The 19,993-nt window shown below is 37.8% G+C and overlaps 2 protein-coding genes across 5 annotated transcripts in view; one reads left to right on the forward strand and one right to left on the reverse strand.

The window, feature by feature from the left end:
* CENPP (centromere protein P) overlaps positions 1–19,993 on the forward strand; it is a 113,971-nt gene that overhangs the window by 25,622 nt on the left and 68,356 nt on the right. The window lies entirely within an intron of this gene.
* OMD (osteomodulin) lies at positions 3,777–14,928 on the reverse strand. 4 transcript variants are annotated; one of them, XM_059856178.1, is made up of 4 exons: positions 13,208–13,450; positions 11,062–11,192; positions 9,630–10,585; positions 3,777–9,090 (listed from the first exon to the last, which is right to left on the reverse strand). In XM_059856178.1, the coding sequence occupies exons 1-4, from the start codon at positions 13,268–13,270 to the stop codon at positions 8,771–8,773; spliced, it is 1,470 nt and encodes a 489-aa protein (XP_059712161.1). In that variant the 5' UTR covers positions 13,271–13,450; the 3' UTR covers positions 3,777–8,770. The 4 variants fall into 4 exon arrangements, with proteins under 4 accessions (XP_059712161.1, XP_059712163.1, XP_059712164.1 ...); XM_059856180.1 differs by having other exon boundaries at positions 13,195–13,447; XM_059856181.1 differs by lacking the exons at positions 11,062–11,192; positions 13,208–13,450 and adding an exon at positions 14,789–14,928.

A 19,993-nucleotide genomic window follows, 5' to 3' on the forward strand; every position in this document is an offset into this window, starting at 1 on the left:
AGAGTAGCTTTCTCAAGTCTTTAAAAAGCATGTAGCAATAAAATCTAGAGGGAATATATCCAAATTTACATTTCTCTTTTATTGTCATACCTTTTTCTTTTTTTTTTTTTCTCTAGAGTAATACTGGTGATAACTTCACCAAAAGGTCCACAGTTTTTCTTTTAAATGCTGCCTTGTTTAGCAGCCAAATGTCTGTAGGAAATCTGCACAGTGACTACAGCCAGTTGCTGTCTAAAGTCTTTTTGGGTTTACAGTACCACCAGTTTCTGAACTTGTTTGGATTTTATAAAAATGTTTGTAGCTTAGTTCATATGCAAATTTAACAATGGGATAGTTTGGACTTGAAGCTTGCTCTGGGATAATGCTGTGATGATAAAAGGGAGATGTGAAGGGAAGAGAGGCTCAGTAATAATGGAAATTGGGCCCTGAATCCCATTGGATTCTACTCTGCTGGAACAATGACAGCAGGAGTTTGGAAGTGGTGAAATTGCAGTCTCAGTACCAGCTTAGCATCCCTCCTGCCTGTCTGGGAAGTAATGACACAGCTCTGCCTTGTACTTACCCTTTCCAGCTGCCACCCATCTGCCAAACATCCAAGTAAGGATTTCCTCTGTCTCTGGGGCATCCAAATGTTCCCAGTGCTTACATGTAATCAAAGGATAACTATTCTAAGGGCAGAAAAAACCCTATTAAGTATTGAAACAGAAAGCAATATATAAAATATTAAATATATTTTTTTATAGTTTTATGATAATTTATTTTCTGAATACTGAAATCCTAGATTTCACAGCTACATAGATTGTCTTAGGAATAGCTTCATCTTTTCCTTACATATGAAAACTTTAAAAAATGAGGGAAAACTACTAGCTAAATGAAGCCTTGGAAATGTAGGAAGTCTTCATTCAAGGAAAGATATGTTTGTTTTCAACTGCAAGAGGAGAAGAGGCTCTGAGTTTTTGACAACTTCAGGAACAGCTTCTGCACAAAAAAATGAAAAGTCTGTGTTCATCAGGGTCACAAGATTTTGGTTGTGTGCTTATCACAAAAAGGTTGTCATTTGTGTACTCTCTGCACCTCTCAGAAGCTCATGAATACTTCCTTACAAATACATTCAAAGAGGGAGATGTTAAGTAGTTCAGTGGTGTGATGTCATCAAGGAGTAGCTCACAGTGCCAAATAAAGCTGTAACCTTGTCCCATAGTTTGTCAGCATTGTCATGAAAGAAGAAAATACATCAGCAAATAATGTCAGATAAAATCAGTTTTGATCTGAACATGTACCAGATGCTCAGATCAGCACAAGGATGTGGGTGATATGGGTGACTGCAAACAAGGAATGGGGAGTATTGCTTCCTTCAACTGCTTTTTTCCTGCTCAGAGTGAACAGAAATAACCAAAATATCCAAATCATGTGAGATGAAATATGTGGTTCATATGCATTGGCAGTAGGGGAGCTCACAGGAAACACCCTGGCAAGCAGGGAGTGCTTTCTAGGCACTGTTAGTGCTTGGAAATTGGATGTATAAGTGTCTTTTGCTTGGACTCTGGTTACAAGGATCAATGTACTTGGAAGGTGTTTTTTTTTCTGGAAACCTAAGCCTGCTGTGTTGTTAACTCATTGAGCTCCAGTTTTGGAAGAGGACCTTGATAAATGTGTCCATGGTGTGTTTCTTCATTTCCCTAGGATGTCTCATTTGCACTGACTGATTTCCCCACAAAATACTTTCAGCTGTACTGACTGTTAGTAATTTTAAAAGGTTATTTTTCCTAATTTTGTTGACACGGAATCATGACTTAAATTGAACAGTAGTAATTTCCCTGTCATTTTGTAAGGAAATAAAGTGTAGCTGAAGGTGTAAATGAGCCACAAGACTTCTTGTAGTGGATAGAACCCCAGCCAGATTATTGAGATTAGTTTCTGGTCTCTGGATTCTGCTGCCAGGAAAACTCAGCTTTAGGTGAAAAGGGTTGCATACAGAATAGGTGTAAAATTTGCTCCCCAAGGTTTTCTTCTGTCATGTTAGACAACAAAGAATAGGAGGAGAAAAAGTGAGATCCTGGATGGGTGTGGATGTCAGAGGTAGGAAACACACAGGAGAGCAATACAGAAATGAGGGTAATTATCCAAACTATCCATGTTGTTGACTAAATCTTCAGCATCTGGGAAAGAATCTAGTATTCAGTTTATATATCAATACAGAGAGGGGTAGACTTTGCTCTGTGCAAGACAGGTTGGAAATGACTTCTCCAAGGTGTCTAGAGGAATTACATGAGGGCAGGGGCTGGCACTGCCTATGTAAGGACTTGTGATTGTGCAATGGGAGGCAGAACACTGGGGAAAAAAAATGGGGATGAAAAACCACAGGGCCTTACCTCTGGGGTGCTGAGGCAGCACTAGGGAGAGTCCCATAAAGTTGCTGTCAAGATATTCCTTATGAAATAAACCAAAGCTGAGATTCTTTATAATAACTCAGGTTTGTTCTACATTTAGACAGAGGAAGTGCATTTTGCAGCTGCTTAAAGACCTTGGCTTTCATCTTGTATCACAGTCTCTAAAGGATGGTATTGGCAACCTCTGCCATTTCTGAGTTTTACTGCTTATAAATGTTACTGATAAAAAGTACTATGGATTATTGCTCAGCTGATCTGTGCTTATGGTGGGTGCTGGGAGTCCCTTACACAGAATGCTCAAAGGCAGTTCTCTTGGCCAGTCATCTGTGTAGGACAGAATGAAATGAGGACTAATTAGGAAAGCTTTTAAAGATTCTTGGGTATTTGTAGACCTGGGCACAATGCTGGATTTTCTTTTGTGTGTGATATTTCTGCTTCATGTGGGAGGTAACATGTTGGAGGTTCCTTGGCATAACTTGTGTAGAGTGTGATTTAAACACCTCAGTGGTGACCAGCTGTTCTGGATTGGAGTAATTAAAATAGAAGAGGTTTTATGGAGGAGAAGACAGTTATTGCACCAGCCTGATAACATGTACATAATCTGCAAGCAGTGAGAGAGTGACTGTTAAAGAGGGCAAAAGCATTGTGATGTTAGAACTGAACTTGATGGTTCTATTTTTATTTTCTCCTTTTGTAACCTAAAAGAAATAACTTTTTGGAATGGTTCTCTACACAAGCTTTATTTTTTAAAACACAAGCCTTTTCTTTTGATACTTATGTGGGATTAATTCTAATTTCTAAAACTACTTTTATCTCTTTGCTGCTGCATAAATGTATGATATGAAACTTCTCAGACTCCTTCATTCCCTTCTGCTTTTTGTTAAGATCCTGATAGAGGGTGTAAAAAATGGTTTTAAGCTAGTTTAATGCCAGTAATGATGATGGAGTTGCATTTATTCTGGGAACTAAGAGTATCACAGAGGGAGGAGGGAGCAATCTCCTGATTTCTTTGCTGGTTTGAGAACTGAAGGTGGTGCTATAGAAGAGTCATTGTCTAAAGCAAAGTCAATTCCAACTCAGCACCCTTGAGGGACAGACGAAGGTTCAGAGGTAGTATTAACTGTAAAATAAATGTCTTCATGTCCTAGAGAGAAAACGTAGAACATTCTTCAAGATTCAGAATCACTAAAGAAGTACCTGAAATGAAATAGTTATGCATAAACACCTCCAGATTTTTTATGAAAAGTTGCAACTATTTCCAAGGCTCAGTGAATTAAATCAGTTTAGGTCATTGTTAGGGCCCCCAGCTGCTAAATGAAGACAGCTGAAAAATGACGTAGTGATTGTATGAACATCCTTCCATATGTTTCTGATTTATAATCAGAATTTTTTAAGGCTGTAGACATTACCTTTATTTCTTGCATTTCTGGAAAAGAAAAACTTATCAGTTACTGTGTTATAAATGAATAAAGCACATTGCAAAAATCATGCATAATATTAAACAGAAATCAAACTATGGTTGACAAAGACAAATGATAACCAGAGTAACAGTGCTGTCTATTTTCCCAGACCCCTCTGTTGAACACATGTTCTCCTGAGCTTTGCTATGTGACATCAGTTATATCCTGAAACAAAAGCCAACCTACTGCAATTTATTACAATTTCTTAGAATTCCTTCCAGAATTGGCATTACTTCCTTATGACAATACCATCATTTGTTGAGAGCTGTTACTATGTCCACAGGGACATTTGAGTCAGGGCTCCAAGAATCACTGGCCTTATCCATATTTTACTTCAGTGTTCCAGGCATCTGTTCCTTGTGTTGTTCAGAGCATCTGCTTTACTGGGTTCATGGCTCATCTCCACGTTTATCTGTTTTCCTTGTGTTGTACTTGTGAAATAGGGGAATTTATTTTTTTTTCCCCTCTGTAGATGAATTAATGCAATGAATTACAAGGTTGTGTTTCTATTTATTTTCTTTTTAAATTACTTAGCTTGTTATAAATTTTGGGCAAAACAGTTAAAACATTAAAAGTGTTTGTATTTGTGGAATTCCATAAGTTGCAATAGTGTATACACAAATTGGCTTATAGCTGAGTAGTTCATGCAGCAGTACTGGAAAATGACAGTGAAATCTCTTAGATGTGTACTTTTTTGGTTAAAAGTATAGTATATTCCCCTTTCCTGCTTTTCAGGTAGGAAATGCCTATGCTTATAGCTCACAATTATCAGGTTGGGCAACAAAGAAGGAAATGGATTTGTATTGTAAAAGTGGAATGAGAATATGTTAAACTAAGTCAGAAAACGTGAACTGTAAAACATCTGTTTTCTATAAAGGAGCTTCTGTCCTCATCCACATAACTTTTACTACCAGACTACTGAAGTAAAATGTAAAAAATATTTATCAGGAAAAGGCAAAATATATTCCCACTTTTTGGGCTAATGAAAGAAATATAAATTAGCTGGATTAAACTACTTTTATTTCTCTTTCTTTTGGTTTTTATAATAACTTTTGGTTGTTGGCACTTTACTGGAATTGTTCATGGAGATTCAGAGTTAAAACTCACATCAAGCTTTGTTTCTGTATTTTCTGACTATGCTGTTAACAAACTCATTAAGCTATTTCATTGTTAGGTTTTGCTGTTACTGATTAAATAAATAGCATGTTTAGTTCTTAGTTTATGACCCTATTTCCTCCTTTTAAAACACTGTATAGTTTGTCAGTAAGTACCAGAGCAAACATGAAGCAAGTTTGTTTTACAGTGTCTCAAGGCAGTGGTAGTGAGGAGCAGTACCAGCATGTTAACATGGTTCAGGATAGTGCCAACATAGAACTGGTGTGGAATTAATAGTAAAGGTTAGTGTACAATATCCTGTGCCCAGCAGTGCCCATGAACGGATGCTTTGGGAAGACAGAGTAGAACAATGGTTTATGATCCTTGTCTCTGTCCTGTCTTCAAATGTTCTTTCATTGTCCAGCTATTTTCAGCTCAGCACTTTTGTCCCTACTGCATTTCCTTTAACGACTTTTAATGGATCTCTTCCAAGGAACACCATTACTGTCTCTGTCTTTTCTCAACACCATGTCTAAAATTGCTGCTGTACCCACTGTGTCCTCGGGTACATGGGACTCATGAGCTTCATTTGATGGGTCCTTCCCTTGTACTGGAGCAGATCCCCAGACCCTTGCTGTCAATGCAACCCATAATTTTGTGGGTATCTTCCGTACCCCCCTCAGCCATCTCTTTGCTGAGCTCTAGTGCATTCCATGTTGTTGATATAGAAGCCAATCCTTACCTTGGGTGACCTTGCTCTAATCCTTTTCCAATTGTGCCCTGTGTAATTACACCAGCTACCTGAGGCTTTGGAAATCAATACTGCATTTATTGTCTGGGTGAGCCACAGATTTATGGCAGTGTCTTGATGTCTCTTGTTTTCCATTTGTCTCTAGTTACTCTCTATGTGTGAGTTTCCTTTTTGTGACTCCTGGGTGCTGAGCCAGTTTTCACTGAACACCTGTTGCTACTGAAGCACTTCTGAGTCTTGCTCCCTGAGTGGTGTTGGTGAGGTCATCCTTCATTAGTTTTAATGTGGAACTATCATCATTTCCATGGACAGCACTTCTCATTTAACTGTGATGAGCTCCCCTGGCTGTTTTAGCATGCTGAGAACTTCTGCAGCCATTCTCCAGCAACACTTAGCACTCATTGCTGGCATCTCACTTCTCAGCCTGGTTTGTCTATCTCTTGCTAGCATTTTAAATGCAATAAATTCCAGCACAAGCTCTCTGCAAATTTCCCACCAGTGAGATTCCCTCCACAGCAAGAACTGACCATTTATTCTCAGGCTGTTTCTCATACTTTATTTGATTTTTGTTGGTGATGTTGCCTTTTAATCTGTGGCAATTTAATTTCCTTAAAAACCTTTAGGAATTTTTGTAGGCTGTTTGGACCAGGATCTCCCTTTTCCACATCCTTCATGATTCCCTCAGAGAACTCCAAGATATTTGGAAGGCAAAAAACCTCATGACTTTGACAGACAGCATTCCCTGTGCTACCAAAGCAAATTTTACTCAGCTAGATATCCTTTAATCCAGTACTTTATTATAATTGTCATTTCTCTAAGGCTACCAAGTCTTTAGCTCTCTGTCCACTGTAAAAGCCTTTCTGGAATAAGTGTCCTATGTGCTACAGATTATATTAGAATATTATATGAAAGAAAAGTGACTTGTAGTAGTTCTGCTTGTATTACAAATTTCATGTTCCACCTGAATGAGTCAAGTGTAATAAGACAGGTCTGAAGTTTTCAATAATTTCCAGTTTGAGAAATGTATATAACATCAATATTTTGACTTCTTCTTTAAAACTAAAGCTAAGCTTTGTTTCATAAATGTCTTTAAAAAGCAGAAAGTTTGTGATAAAAGATGTAATATTCATACTGTAGCAGGATAGTGTTCTTTTATTTTTAAAGCTGAGCAAGCCTTTCAAAAAAGCCTCTTTCTCTAAATTTGCATTTTGTGCACCATTCCCTTAAAATCTGAAATAGTTGAAAGATTAAAATACTACATGTATGTATTAATAAAGCAATAAAGTTATAGATATATCTAAATTCTTGTATATAGTGTACATAAATGATATTGAGTACTTAAGGAATGAATACATGTATATGTTCTTTTTTCAGAAACCCAGAGGTGTTTGTGGGTGATAAACATTAATTTTTTTTTTTTTTTAGAGCAAACATTCTGTAGCACTGTGAATTTGTGAGGTGACCATAAAATACTTTGCTATGAATACTGGATCTGCTCAGAATGCAGATAACAAAAAGGGGAAGGAGAGAGGAGCAGATTTCTTGAGTTAGTTGGCTGAAGATCCCCAAATTAATAACAATTGAATAAATTTTGTACCCACAAATTCTTACAACCAATTGTCCTTAAAGCCTGTATATATTCTTAAAATTTATATTCATAGCTTTACAATAAATCTTTCTCTTTAAAAGAAGTAATTAAATATTTTCATTTTCTTAATATTTCAGTTGATACATCAGAAACCATAAATATGAATATGGGCCTAAAAAAACCCCTGAAATTCTAAGAGAAAAAATGAAAACTGCCTAGCTTCTCAAATTCTATCAGAAATCTGATTACATTGTACTTTAAGTGTAGGACAGCTACATAACATTATGCAAAGTTGATAGTATGTTGTATGGATCTATCACTTGCAAAAATTTCATTTTTCTGTTGAAAAGAGGGATTTTTTTTTTCCTCACAGCTAGCAAAGCTCTATCAGGGGAAAAGTGCTGAAAAATCAAGGAGTGATAACAAAAGGCAATAAAGTGCTCTATAGTGTTATCTTCCCCTGTAGTTATCTGGATCTGTTTCTAGGCATAAGATATAACAAAAATTTACATAGCTCAAAGTTTTCTTCAGGTTACTTAAAGCAATGTTGATTGTACTTTGAAGCAGAATACAGCTAATTGGTATTAGCTGTGCAGAGGGATAAATTAATAGTTAAATTAATAGTTTAAAAAGTCTGCAATGCTTTTCTTTGTAACTGTCCTACTTGATGAATAATTCTAAATGCAAAGATTACATTACATTTCTACTTTTCTTCTAAAATAGCATGGGCTGAAGCATAGGGAAAATGGAAATGCTAATGGTTCAGTTGTGTTAATGCACATGCTTTTCCCTAGATCCCAGCAGCTTGGTGAAAGATTATTTATTGCCTGTGTTAGTAATAAGCTGAAATCTTCTTTGAAAGACTGTTATAGTTAAAGGTCTTCCAAAGAAGTGCATATTAGAATACAGCTTGGCAGGACACTTGAAGCATAATATGGGGAAGGTTTGAAGCTCTGTATTTGTGATGTCCTCGTTAGAAATTGGAAGAAGAAATATCTGTATTTCTGGGAGATGTGGAGGAACCTTGTGGAAGTATTTTGTAATCTCAATCCCTTGTCCTTTTCTCTAGTGCATCTCTTTGCTACTGCTGTCAGCTGTAGGATGTAGAGCTGAATGGATTTTTGCCCTTAATCACTTGCTCCTATTGAATTATGACACTGATTTATATTTTAGTCATTTTGCAATTGCATCACTTTAGAACAGAGTTTCAGGTCTATTTTCTTTCACTTCATCTGCTCACCCAAAGGTGAGCCCATCATCAAGCCAGGTTATGTGTCAGACCTTTATCTAATGCTCGGGTGAGTGCTCTTTGTTCCTAGTATTGTTTGTTACTACACCACTAATGGGACATTTACCTACTTTAAACTCCTATCTCCACTTTATAGATGCATCTTGAATATCCCAAACTGCCCACTTCTTCTAGGACAGATATGAATAACCCAGGCTAATGAGAAGTTTCCATATGTGCTCACTAACAGGGATTACTTCAGTGATAGTAAGGATGAAAATAGCTGTCTTCTGCTTCATGATCTTCTTCGGTTTCTTGATTGAGCGTTTCATGGTTGTCTTCTGCTTCCTGGAATTCCTCTGGTGTCAGAAACCGTCGGAACACCGGTGTTCTGAGCTGGCTTGGCCTGCTGGCAGTGACATTTTGCTCTCCATAATAAATGGTTCTGATGAGAGGGAAGCAGAAGAAGGCGTAGGTGCTGATGGGGCTTGTGAGCTTGTTCTGGTCCACCCGTATGTAGGTTAACTGCTTGATGTTCAGCGGGTCCAGAGTTGGACACATCACAGTAACGTTGATGTCTGTAAGAGAGTGAAAAATATGAATTAAAATGCAGAAAGTGCTTATGTTTTAAACATATTGCAAAAGTGAAACTTGTGTTTTGAAATTTAAAATGGAAAATGTTTTTGTGGGGCACAGTAATATAACCCTTCTCTATGTTTTAAATCATTTCTCAACTGACAATGGTACCAGTTTGGGGCCTTGCAAAAGATAAGGTTGTGAGGTAAGGGATTTGTAATTACTGTTTTATGAGAATGAAATATTTTCATAATTCCTTTTCTCTGTATGTTTTTATCAGTTGCTAAATCAGAGGCAATTTTCAAAAAAAATTTTGCTGTTACATGAAAAACTGGTATTAACTTTTACAAAGAACTGTGAATTAGAGGAAAGCTTCAAAAATTAAATCCTCTCTAATTTCAAATTGGTCTCAAATGACTGAGGATGTGTTTATATTACATCCCAAAGAATATAGGATGGTATTCTCCCGACACTCCTCCCGTGACCAATGCCAAAATCCACTAAATTTATTGCTTTTTACAAAGTTTAACCATCAACCTACTTTCAATTTCATTGTCTTCAATGTACAAATGCTGCAAACTTCTTGGAATATAGAACACTTGTTTCAATTTGTTATGTCCAAGATTAAGTTCTAGAAGGTTGGGTAGATTAAAGGTGTTGTGTGGAATGTCCTGCAGGTTATTGTGGGACATTCTTAGAGCAATGATCTGGGGAAGTCTGTGGAAATAGTTTTCTGGAATATGAGAAATGGAGTTATTTTCAAGAGAAAGATGCCGAAGTGATGGTGGCAGGTCAGGAGGCATTGTCTGTAATTTGTTGTTGCATAAGTTGAGCTGCATTAAATTTTTCATGTTTGAGAAGGGTTTTTCTTTGAACACTGAGTCATCAAGTAAGTTATTGCAAAGGTCAAGCGTGGTCATGTTGGGCAATCCTTCCAATGCATTTGCAGGTAACCGGGAAATGTTATTGAAACCAAGGAGGAGTCTCTCTAGAGAGCTGGGCAGAGGAAATGGAAATTCTTCCAATTCATTATGTTGTAAATGGAGTTGCACTAGGTGTGAAAGTTTGGCAAAAACACCATGGTCAATCATATGGAATTTAATGTTGTTGTAGCTGAGGTTAATTTCCCTTATGAAGGTAACATTGGTGAATGGTCCTGCAGGCACAGCTTCAATGTTGTTGTTTTGCAGATAAAGTTGTTGGACATGACTGGGGATGTTTGGTATTGTCTTGAGTTTCCGGTGATCGCAGTACATGGATAAGGGAAAAGCTGGTGGACAGAAGCATTCTTTGGCACATTCAACTGGAAAAGGAAAATGAGGAGCTTCAACTGGGGTGTTTGGGTTAAAATAATATGGAACTTGATGATCTGGCTCCCCACCATATTCATCCTCAAAATCATAGTCTTCATACTGACAAAAGACCAAAGCAGCCCAGAGGAGGTGGAGGATCAATAGGTGGCTCAGAATCCCCATATTTAAACTGATATGTTGTGACCTGTTGATGAGAAAAAACATTAAGTTGTAGATAGTTATAAAGTAAATAGCACAGAAGTTTTAAGTAGCAGCAATATATAATGAAGTAAGTAGAATAATGCTTTTTTTTTTGGCAACACATGTAGGGGGATACAGTGTGGGTAAATGAAGGTGGTATAGAAGGTAATCTTATCCCCAATGAGTTGCAGCTGGACCAATTACTGAAGATTAGAAGCAGGCCTGATCTTAACAGGCCACACCTGTAGCCAATAAGAACGAGTGGTATAAAAGAGTAGATTGGTGGGGTTTGGAGTGAGAGGAGTCAGATGGCTGCTGCAAGGACCAGGGATAGTCAGTGCTTAGAGAAGCTGCCTGTGAGAAATATTGAGGAGGTATGAAGCTCTGGCAAGATGAAATCCTTGCACTATAATGATGTTAGAACTTGTGCTATCTAAGACAACAAACACGGTACTAGGAAACCCAAGTTCTGATCTGTACCTTCCACATAAAAAACAAACAAATTTACTGTCCTTGAAGTAAACAGAGGTTTTCTGGTCTGACTTCTGGCAAGGAACAGCTGTCCACCTGTGCTGTGCTTGGTACTGAAGGGTACCATAACAGGATTGTTTCTATAAAAAGAACATCGAAATAGATTACTTGGAGATATTGTATGTTTATAAAGTAGAAATTTATGTGGCTTTGCAAATTGTATGTTCTGTGGCATTTTGTGTTGTTTTTCTATTTTGCACAAAACATGACTTAGTACTGTGTTAAGGATGATGTGATTTTTCTGTTCCACCATTTATTTAAAGCCAGTACAATTCAACCATCGTGCACTGCACATGGTATAAATCTTTAGTGGTAAGTTTACTTCGTACTCTTCTTCAGCTTCTGTAATCATGTGTTCCTCATAGATGTGGACTAATTTACCTCCCAAATACCCTTCTGAGGTGAAATCCTGATGTTGTAAAAGCAAATCATTTTGCAGGTCAAATTTCTGATGCTCAAAGCCCGTCTAACCTTTTAGAGTACTTTATGCAGTCAAAGGAACCGTGTTATTTGGCAGAATGAGAGTTGTGAATCATGTCAAGCTGTTCAATTTAAGCAGCAATGAGTCAAAATGTTACATTGCAAGTCAAACCACAGAAGTCATGGAAAAATTTAAGAGATTTTGCTCAGTATACCCTGAAGCAGAGAGGGAAAAGCAGTTATTCTCTTTTTTTTTTTTCCATCTATGTTTCATACCCAAGGGACTCTTTGTCAATATTTGTTTACTGAACGCTCTCAGTAACAGAGGAGATGAGACAAGTAGTCATTTCTGGTGATTCCTAGTGGTGATTACCTGGGTGATGTATTCTATGAACTGAACAGCACAGAGAAGTCTAAGGAAAAAAGGAGTAACAAACTATTGGAATTTACTGCATCCTTGCAATCGTGCTGTGTGCCAAATCCTGTGTGTGCCAGTGGCTGGGTGTCACCATGGGGCATTGCCTAACCTGCAGATCTAACTTTGCATTTGAGTGCAGTCCAGTTTCATAACTGATGAAAACCTTCAACCAGGTTTGACTGGAGTCAGGAACTGCTCTCCAGGTAGGTCCTCTGCCAAGCCAGGGACTCCATATCCCTGCAGCAGTGTGGGATGTCCTAGCTAATTAAGCAATTGGCAGAGACACAGAGTAGCCTTGCACCACAGTGCTGCATAAATGCACTCTCCTGGGGTGAGAAGGAGTTCTGTGCTTCAGGAGGAATTTGCTGGGTTTCACATTTCAGGCAGTGTATATCAGAATATCTTCTAATCAGTCCAGTTGGTGTCTGTCTAAAATCTGTTTCTAACTCCCACAACTGCCTTCTGGTTTTGTGGAACAGATCCCAGTCTGTCCCCCTTGCCTGTTTCATGCTCTTTGTTCCCTTTTGATTCCTCCCTCTTCAGTTGCAGTCCATAACTTGAGCTTCACCTTCTGGTTCTGTTCTCTCAGCACTTCTACTCCATGTCACAAAACTTCCAATTAATAATTTTTGTTCCTGGTGCCACAGTTGTCCTTAGAAACCAGGAGGGACAACTCAGATAAGTCTTCTCACTTTGAGGAATAATGCCGTTGTGGGACTGATCTACTTGCCATGAGGACAATGTGAAGAGAGCTCCCATCGTGTCAGGTGAAATGACAAATAAGAAGTAATATGTACCAAAGTCTCCCACAGGTTTAATGGAGAGGGAGGAGCTGGTTTTGGGGAGACATTTTGATACTTTGGCTATAGCTGAGTATCTTAGAGGCAGAACAGTAACTGTCCTGCCAGGCTTGCAGGTTGTGTCTCAAAGCACTGAGACACTGACACCTCTTCATGAAATATTTCTAGGAATTTAACTAGCTCTAAAACACTCATGTAAGGTGAAACTTGATAACAGGAAATGCAGGTTAGATGCACACAATATGATTGATAAAACACATAATTACAAAGATGAAAAACAATAGAAAATCTTAGAAGCTTGATTCTTTACCATCTGTAATCAAGTCAGAGCTCAGTAGTTGTATTTGCAAGCAGTTTTCTCGCTGAAAGCTAAATATTATATAACATGCATGAATCATTCTTCACTGAAAAATAACACAATCAGTTCATTTTATTCCTGCTTACCAAGAAAACTTACTCTTTGGACGTCTGAGAAGTTGAAGTTGTAGAGGGCAGCAAGTTCTTGTGCTGGTGAAATCATCTAAGACATAGCCTACCCCAGCTGGAGGAACAAAAGGTCTGTCTAAGCCATATTTTGTGGTAAGGAGCCTTGTGGGAAGGCAACACAAAATAACAGCCTTGTGGCCCCTCTTCTGATTTGCCAGTAAAATTTAAAAAACTGCTTTGTGCCACATCATCACTTGCTGTAGATGCTGTGTCATAAGGCTGTGAAGCAATTTCTCCTTTTGTTCAAATCCCTTCAATATAATTGGCAGGATTCTTTCAGTTACCAACTCCCATTAAAAAAAAAAAAAGAGAATAAGGCTTCAAAAATGATTACAGAGGTTATTAGTTCATTGTGCGGGTTCAGCTGCAGTGATTCAGTTCTGTGAAGGGTTTGTCCTCTGAGGATGAAGTTAAGGAACAGTAAAAAATTAACCTTACCAAAATCAAGGGGAAGCATGTGCTGTTAGTAAGCTCTTATAAACATCTTCCTTATTTTGCCCCCACAGTGTCTATGTCCTGTCTCCTTCCTGCAGAGGATTTGTTCTATACAGTGCTGTCAGTGTGGTGACTTCAGCATTCACAGTAACTTTCCAACATCTTTTGTACTAAGTTGCATAGAGAGAGCATAAATCTTGTGCAAAGGGTAATTAGGACATGAAACATAAACAATTTTACTCAAGAAAAATATTTATCTTAGGTTTTAAGAGGAATTAAAGAAAGAAGGTGCAGTTATCTGCCTTTGCTGCTGTATGATACTTAAATACCTTTTTTGATATATGCAAAAAATTGAGGAAATGGAAATTTTTTTTGTGAAGTGGTTTAAGTGTATGATTTATCCAAAGCATTTAATTATGCTTTTGGCTTAGTAATATAATTACTTTATTTCAAAATCTGTTCACAAGGAAGAATCTGGTTCTTAAAAATTCTTCTTAAAAAGTGCCTTAGAAGAATCATAACTTTTTTTAAATGCAGTGGTAATTTTACGTTTTTTTCTCTGTGAGCTTCGTAAAGCTGATGATTTGCTCAGCCTTTTCAAGTTTCTTCTCTAATATTGAGGACAAGAATGCATAAAAGAAGATAATTCATATGTAATTCCAACATTCAGAAAAGCACCAGAAGTCATGACCAAATTGATATTGTAGGAGTTGGCAAAACTAGAAATAAACTAAAGCAGTCATGTATTGATGTAGGGAATACAGAATACAAGGGAGAGTTTGAAAGAGAGAAATTAAAACTCCATAGCCTTTGATTAATGCTGCCACACATAGGTGAATAGCTACATTGTACCACTAAATCAAAACCAGTAATTATTTTTTTCTTAAATAATTAATAGACTACATACACAGTGAGAGATAAAAAAAGTCCCACCAAGTTTTTTATGACCAGTTAGTAAAATGTTACTGGCTTCTACAAAGTTTGGGTGTTTTTTAAGCACAAGACAACAAAGAACATGGCACATATTTTTGGAAGCTTTGTTCTAGTAACAGTTATAAGTAAAACATACAAAAAACTATTTTTTCCAAAGATAAAAATTATAGTTCTAATTTCATACCTGATATTTTTGTATTGTTTTCTACTACTGATTGTGTCCCAAAGTCTCTTAAGCTCTTAGGAGATTAAAATCTCGTGGTGAATTTAACAATCCATGGTGGCAGGACAGAAGAGTCTGTCCTTTGAAAAATTGTGGTAAAGCTCTTGATTTGAAGCACATTGAGCTTCAGAGGCTGATGCAGCTCTAGCCATGGAATATATTAAGACTCAGTTCCTGTTCTGTGGCAAGAGCTGTTTTGGAAACAAACAAGTCTATACTTTGTGATCTTGGTCAAATTGTGTGGTTTGATCTTCATTTTCATTTGTGGTGTGGCAGGAATTTCCTTACAAGGCAGATAATGAGGGGATTAAATTTAGCATCCTTCATGTAAGACTTCATGTTTGAAAGGCTGTGAAAATTTATTGGATTTTCAGCATATTTTGTTTTTTAGTTTTAAGAATGCTTTGGAAGACAAAATGTTCTTGGGATAAAGTAGAAAACATCACCAGTGGCCTTGAGGTGAATGGCCCTTATAAGAAGGTATTAATTACTTTCAATTATTGGGCCTTTTCCTTATATTCACTGTCTGAATGGAAAGGATTCTTAGGTGTCTTTGTGTGTTTGGTGGGTTTTCCTTGGTAAGTTATTTTTTCCTTTCCCTCCAAAATTTATAATGGTCCTTATGAAGTAAAAAGGGGAAAATAAAAAGTGCATTTTGTTTATAGAGGGTTTAGGGAACTCAAATGAAGCCAAGCTGGGAAATTAGACCAGAGGACTGTGTTGGAAACACGATCTTAATAGAATTGCAAAAGTCTGGCCCTGCTATCAGATTTCTGAAAAGGCCTCAAGCTCAAAATTTAAAAATCCTCAGCTGACAACTTGGAAGGAACTCTGTGGTTTAGATAAGAATTGGTGATGTTTGTTCCTGTGAGTGAGGGCACAATAAAACAGGGAGTGCATAGTCAGATATAACAAGGCACTGGGAAGGCTGTAATTTGGTTCCTTGTAAAGCCTGTGGGTAGGAAACAGCTGTAGGCAATGTCATTGAGGCTGGGCTGTACTTCAGAGTTGCCTTGTAGGCACAGAAGCTCTTGGCATCCCAGTTTTTCCAGCCTTAACTGGCAGCCCAGCACTGCTGTCAGCAGCCACCTGCAGCCTCTGGGAATTCCATGGATGTTTTGCAGAGGTGCTTCTACCTGTGCTTGCCTTCAGCAGGGCTGACTGAACACTGGGGCTGTAGTGGCTGCTGGATTTATTTGTCCTGTGCCAGAACTCCTCTGAAAAGTCACTGACTGCAGTGTAGAGCTCAGCAAATTGAGATGCTGAAGGTCTTGTTCTTGCAGAGCCTCTAGCCCAGCCCGAGCCCTCCCAGGCTTTGGTGGTGTTCTGCTCTTCATGGAATGGAAATTCCAGGAGAGTGTCCCTGTGGGAATGTGTGTCTTTAAAGGTTATGGAAAAGGGGCCATCAAATCATATCAACAGAGCTGGGACAAGGCCTAATCTTTTTAAAAAAGCAAAGGAAGACAGAGCTGTGCCCTGTGTGGTGCTTTCTGTTGCCTCTGACCTGAACCTTGTTGTGTGGTCCCTATTTATTTCCCATTTAGTAGGTGGTATTAGGAGATCCAAACTCTGGCAATCCACATCTTGTGCAGCCTGTTTTCAATGTTTTGCTTTGTTTTGCTAAGAGCTCCTGGGAAGAACATGTTGAGCAACTTAAAACAGTTGAGCTTATTGACCTTGTAGCATGGGAATTAATTATAATCTCATAGGAAATTATTGAGTAACTTCTACTAATGAACAGTGCTACACTGAATTTTTAGTGCTGAATTCACTAGAAGCATCTCTGCATCTTGAAGGAGTACATTAGGAAGCTCTGATCTCATTAGATGATTGGTTACACTTGTGCATGGACATGTGCAAGGAACAATTGGTACTGCAGAAGCAAAGTATCAAGTTTCCTGGCATGTTCAAATTTACAATAAGTGAGGTTTTCTGTATGACAATATAAATTTATGGTACTGGATAGTTGACTTTGAAGGACTGACAGAAGAAGAGGGATGTAACATTTTTCTGACTATATTGCTGTGTTAGAAATCTTAGAAGGATTTAATAGTGTATTGGGAGAGGTTATGGTTTTTTTAAATAGATGGATTTTACTTTCTACAGAAGAAGCATCTAAATAGGGTTGTAGTGTACTCATCATGTAGTGTTTCTACTAACACAGTAACAAGTAGTCATAAACAGTTTACACTGGAATAATAAAACAAGTTGAAAATTAACGTAAGCAGTATTATCTGTAGCAAATAGTGTCTGGTTACTCTAAAATACCCTGAACTGTATGAAATTATAAATCTCTGCTGAGGAGAGTCATTGCTGTCAGCTGACACTTGTGTTTTTAGTAATTGAGTAGCTTGTTTAATAAATAGGCTTTGTGTTATACTCTGTATTTTTACACAGCCTGCTTTGGGTGTTCCAAGATGACTTTGGGCTGTGTTTTCCTCCCATGTGGAGTTCTGGGAATAGTTGTCTGGTTTTGCAACCACTGTGTTTACTGGTGCAGGTATATTCATTTTCTAGAGGCAGTATTAGCAGTTGGACCTCAAACTTCAACAGAGTCTTTAGTTTGCCTGATTTGTGTCCTATATAAAATTATAAAAATGATCACAGTACATGACAGGTGTCTTGCACTCACTAATAATCATTGTAAGTAAAAGAACACAGTGTTTGGAAGGGAAGAAAGTGGGGAAGGCAATGGAGCTGAGTGTCTGTTCCAAAGCAGGCACTTCTCATTTATTTTGAGCAGAACTGCTGATTTAGTGCCCTAAACTGGTAGATGACTAAAAGATATCATGTGAATTCTACCATAATAATTTATATTAATACCTTATTCATTAGCTTTTTTCATTCATTTATAGCTAAGGACTTCCTGCAATTTTGGTTAAAGAGTTAGAAAATGTGCTTGCAACTTCAGGTTGTTCTCAGTTTTCTATTCAGTCTGAAAATCATATGTTTATAAGCTATTTTTATGCTCTTCCAGTCAAGGATAAAGGGTAGTTGTCTAAGTTATTTGCCAAAGCATTCCTGAATGATCATGAGTAGGAAAATGTTTTGCATTAGCAGAAATTTTCCCCTTGTACGTGATGGAAGTGCTTCCTATTTACTCTTTGGAGGCTGTTTAAGAGTGATGGTCTTTGATTTTACAATGACTACAGAATGTGTTTCTTTTCTAAATACCTATTGCTCTAGAAATATTCAAACAAATATAACTGTCCATCCTGGTGGTGGAGAGGATTCTGCCAGGCAGCTGCTCAGCTCTCTCCTATAGTCTGGAAACTGAACACCAGCCTTAAAAGGATTCTTAATTTTTATTATCCCTTTTTTCTTAAAGAGAAGAAATCCTCTCCTTTTAGCAGAAACCTTATAATCCTGGCACCACATTGCCTTTATGGCCTGCAGTGCAGTTCTTATGCAGCCAGAATCTGTGACTTGGAAGCTTTCACAGAAACACCAGGTGATATTACACATCATTCTGTACCCTGGCATATTGTCTTATAAGGAAAGACATAATCTCTCTACCCTTGATTTCCTTTGGTTTCTCTCCATTTTGATCTCCATTTTGTTTAGACTTCCTTTACTATTAATGCTCCTTTGGAAGCAATGCTTGTGCTTGACATATAAAATAAATGTGTCTTTTGACTTACAGGAGTTAATCAAATCAAAAGGGTTCCTCAGTGGTTTGAATCATTTGTGAGTCACAGTTCCTCCTTGGCAGAGCTCTGGGGGGCCTTGTTTTGATCCAATCTCTCTGGCTGGAAGTTGTTTTTTCTATTACCTGTTGTGGGATCCTTAAAGGCCTTATTGTGAAGACTTGAGCAAGGCTCAAACTTAAACCAGCACACAGAGAATCACAGAATGATGAAAGCTCATCCAGTTCCAGTCCCTATGATGGGCAGGGACCATCCACTATCCCAGGCTGCTTCAAGCCTTGTCCAACCTGGCCTTGGGTACTGCCAGGGATGGTGCAGCCACAGCTGCTCTTTCCATTGCATTAAGGAGGAAAAGTTGATCTGGACATTACAGACTTTCCATGGTAATCTGGCAAGTGTGCCCTTGTTCTGTCTTGCTTCCAACACCTTCTCTTGCCTTGTCCTATTGCTTTTTGAAGAGTAGAGTAAATGCCTAAAGCTGTTTGTAGCATTTTATTTATATATATATATATATATATATATATATATAAAGCATAATATGCATAATATAAGCATCCATAATGTTTTTGTTTTTAAAAAACCCCCAATTATTAAAAAAATATTAACTGGGTCTTAGTAAGGGAATGGCATGAAATCAGTTCTTTGAGTGATTCAACTTTAACAGAACTGAGCTGATAGTAGTAGCTGCCTTTAAAAATGTCACTTTTAATGCAAGACGGCTGTCCAGATCTCTGTTCACATCTTTGCCAAACACTTGGCTTAATGCTGAATCTTCTAAATAAGTCTGTGTGTTGTGAAAGCAGCCCCAGAATGGGGACTGGGGTAGTTTGTTTTGAACTGCTAATGACTGAACTAGATACTGGGTTTAGCCATGGTGAGATGTTTGAGTGGAAAGGTGCCTTTTAGGAAGACAGAGCAGTACCTTTACAAAGCAGTTGCACATCTGACAGATGTGTTTTCCATGCTCACATTTTCTCCTCTTCTCGAGTTCCTGTGCATTCTGATTTTGGGAGGGAACTATTCAAGTGGGAAGCATACATTACCCTTTCTGTCCTAAGCACAAGGCACTAGAAGCTGTATGAATCCATAAAACACAGTGTTGCTAAGGCAAAGCATTCCTGAAACAGGAGTAATGAAATATTGCCTTACACATGTGTGCTCCAATGGAACGCGCTCAAGGAAAACAGCACCAAGAGTTGTAGTTAGTTTATGGTAAGAAACATTTTATATTTTTAAAATACTCACTTTGTTTGTGACTTTACCATAAATAATGATAAAGGGCTTTTATAAAGGATGACTACTTTTTTTCTTCCATCTATTAGAGGGAAGCAATAAGAAGGATATTGATAGATCAGACTTAGTTTCTACTTTTCTGAAATAAAATATTTTGGGTTTATAAATGCTAATTGTTAACTGTGGTCCTGACAGGGGAAACAAGGGATCTCTTGGCATGCTGGTTAAGAAAGTGCTTTTGGGGTCTGGGAGTGCTAATGGTGGTGCGAGGTTTGAAGTGTTTTCT

This window comes from Haemorhous mexicanus, chromosome 11 (genome assembly GCF_027477595.1).
Source record: "Haemorhous mexicanus isolate bHaeMex1 chromosome 11, bHaeMex1.pri, whole genome shotgun sequence".
NCBI lineage: Eukaryota > Metazoa > Chordata > Aves > Passeriformes > Fringillidae > Haemorhous > Haemorhous mexicanus.

What these genes read in the sequence shown, in the direction of transcription:
- OMD (XM_059856178.1), bottom strand. Translation starts at nt 13,270, where the DNA reads ATGATTTCACCAGCACAAGAACTTGCTGCCCTCTACAACTTCAACTTC. An exon ending in ACTTCTCAGACGTCCAAAGA is followed by an intron (nt 11,193 to 13,207) that starts GTAAGTTTTCTT and finishes TTCTTTTTATAG; the next exon opens with AAACAATCCTGTTATGGTAC. An exon ending in GTTTGTTTTTTATGTGGAAG is followed by an intron (nt 10,586 to 11,061) that starts GTACAGATCAGA and finishes TCTCATCAACAG; the next exon opens with GTCACAACATATCAGTTTAA.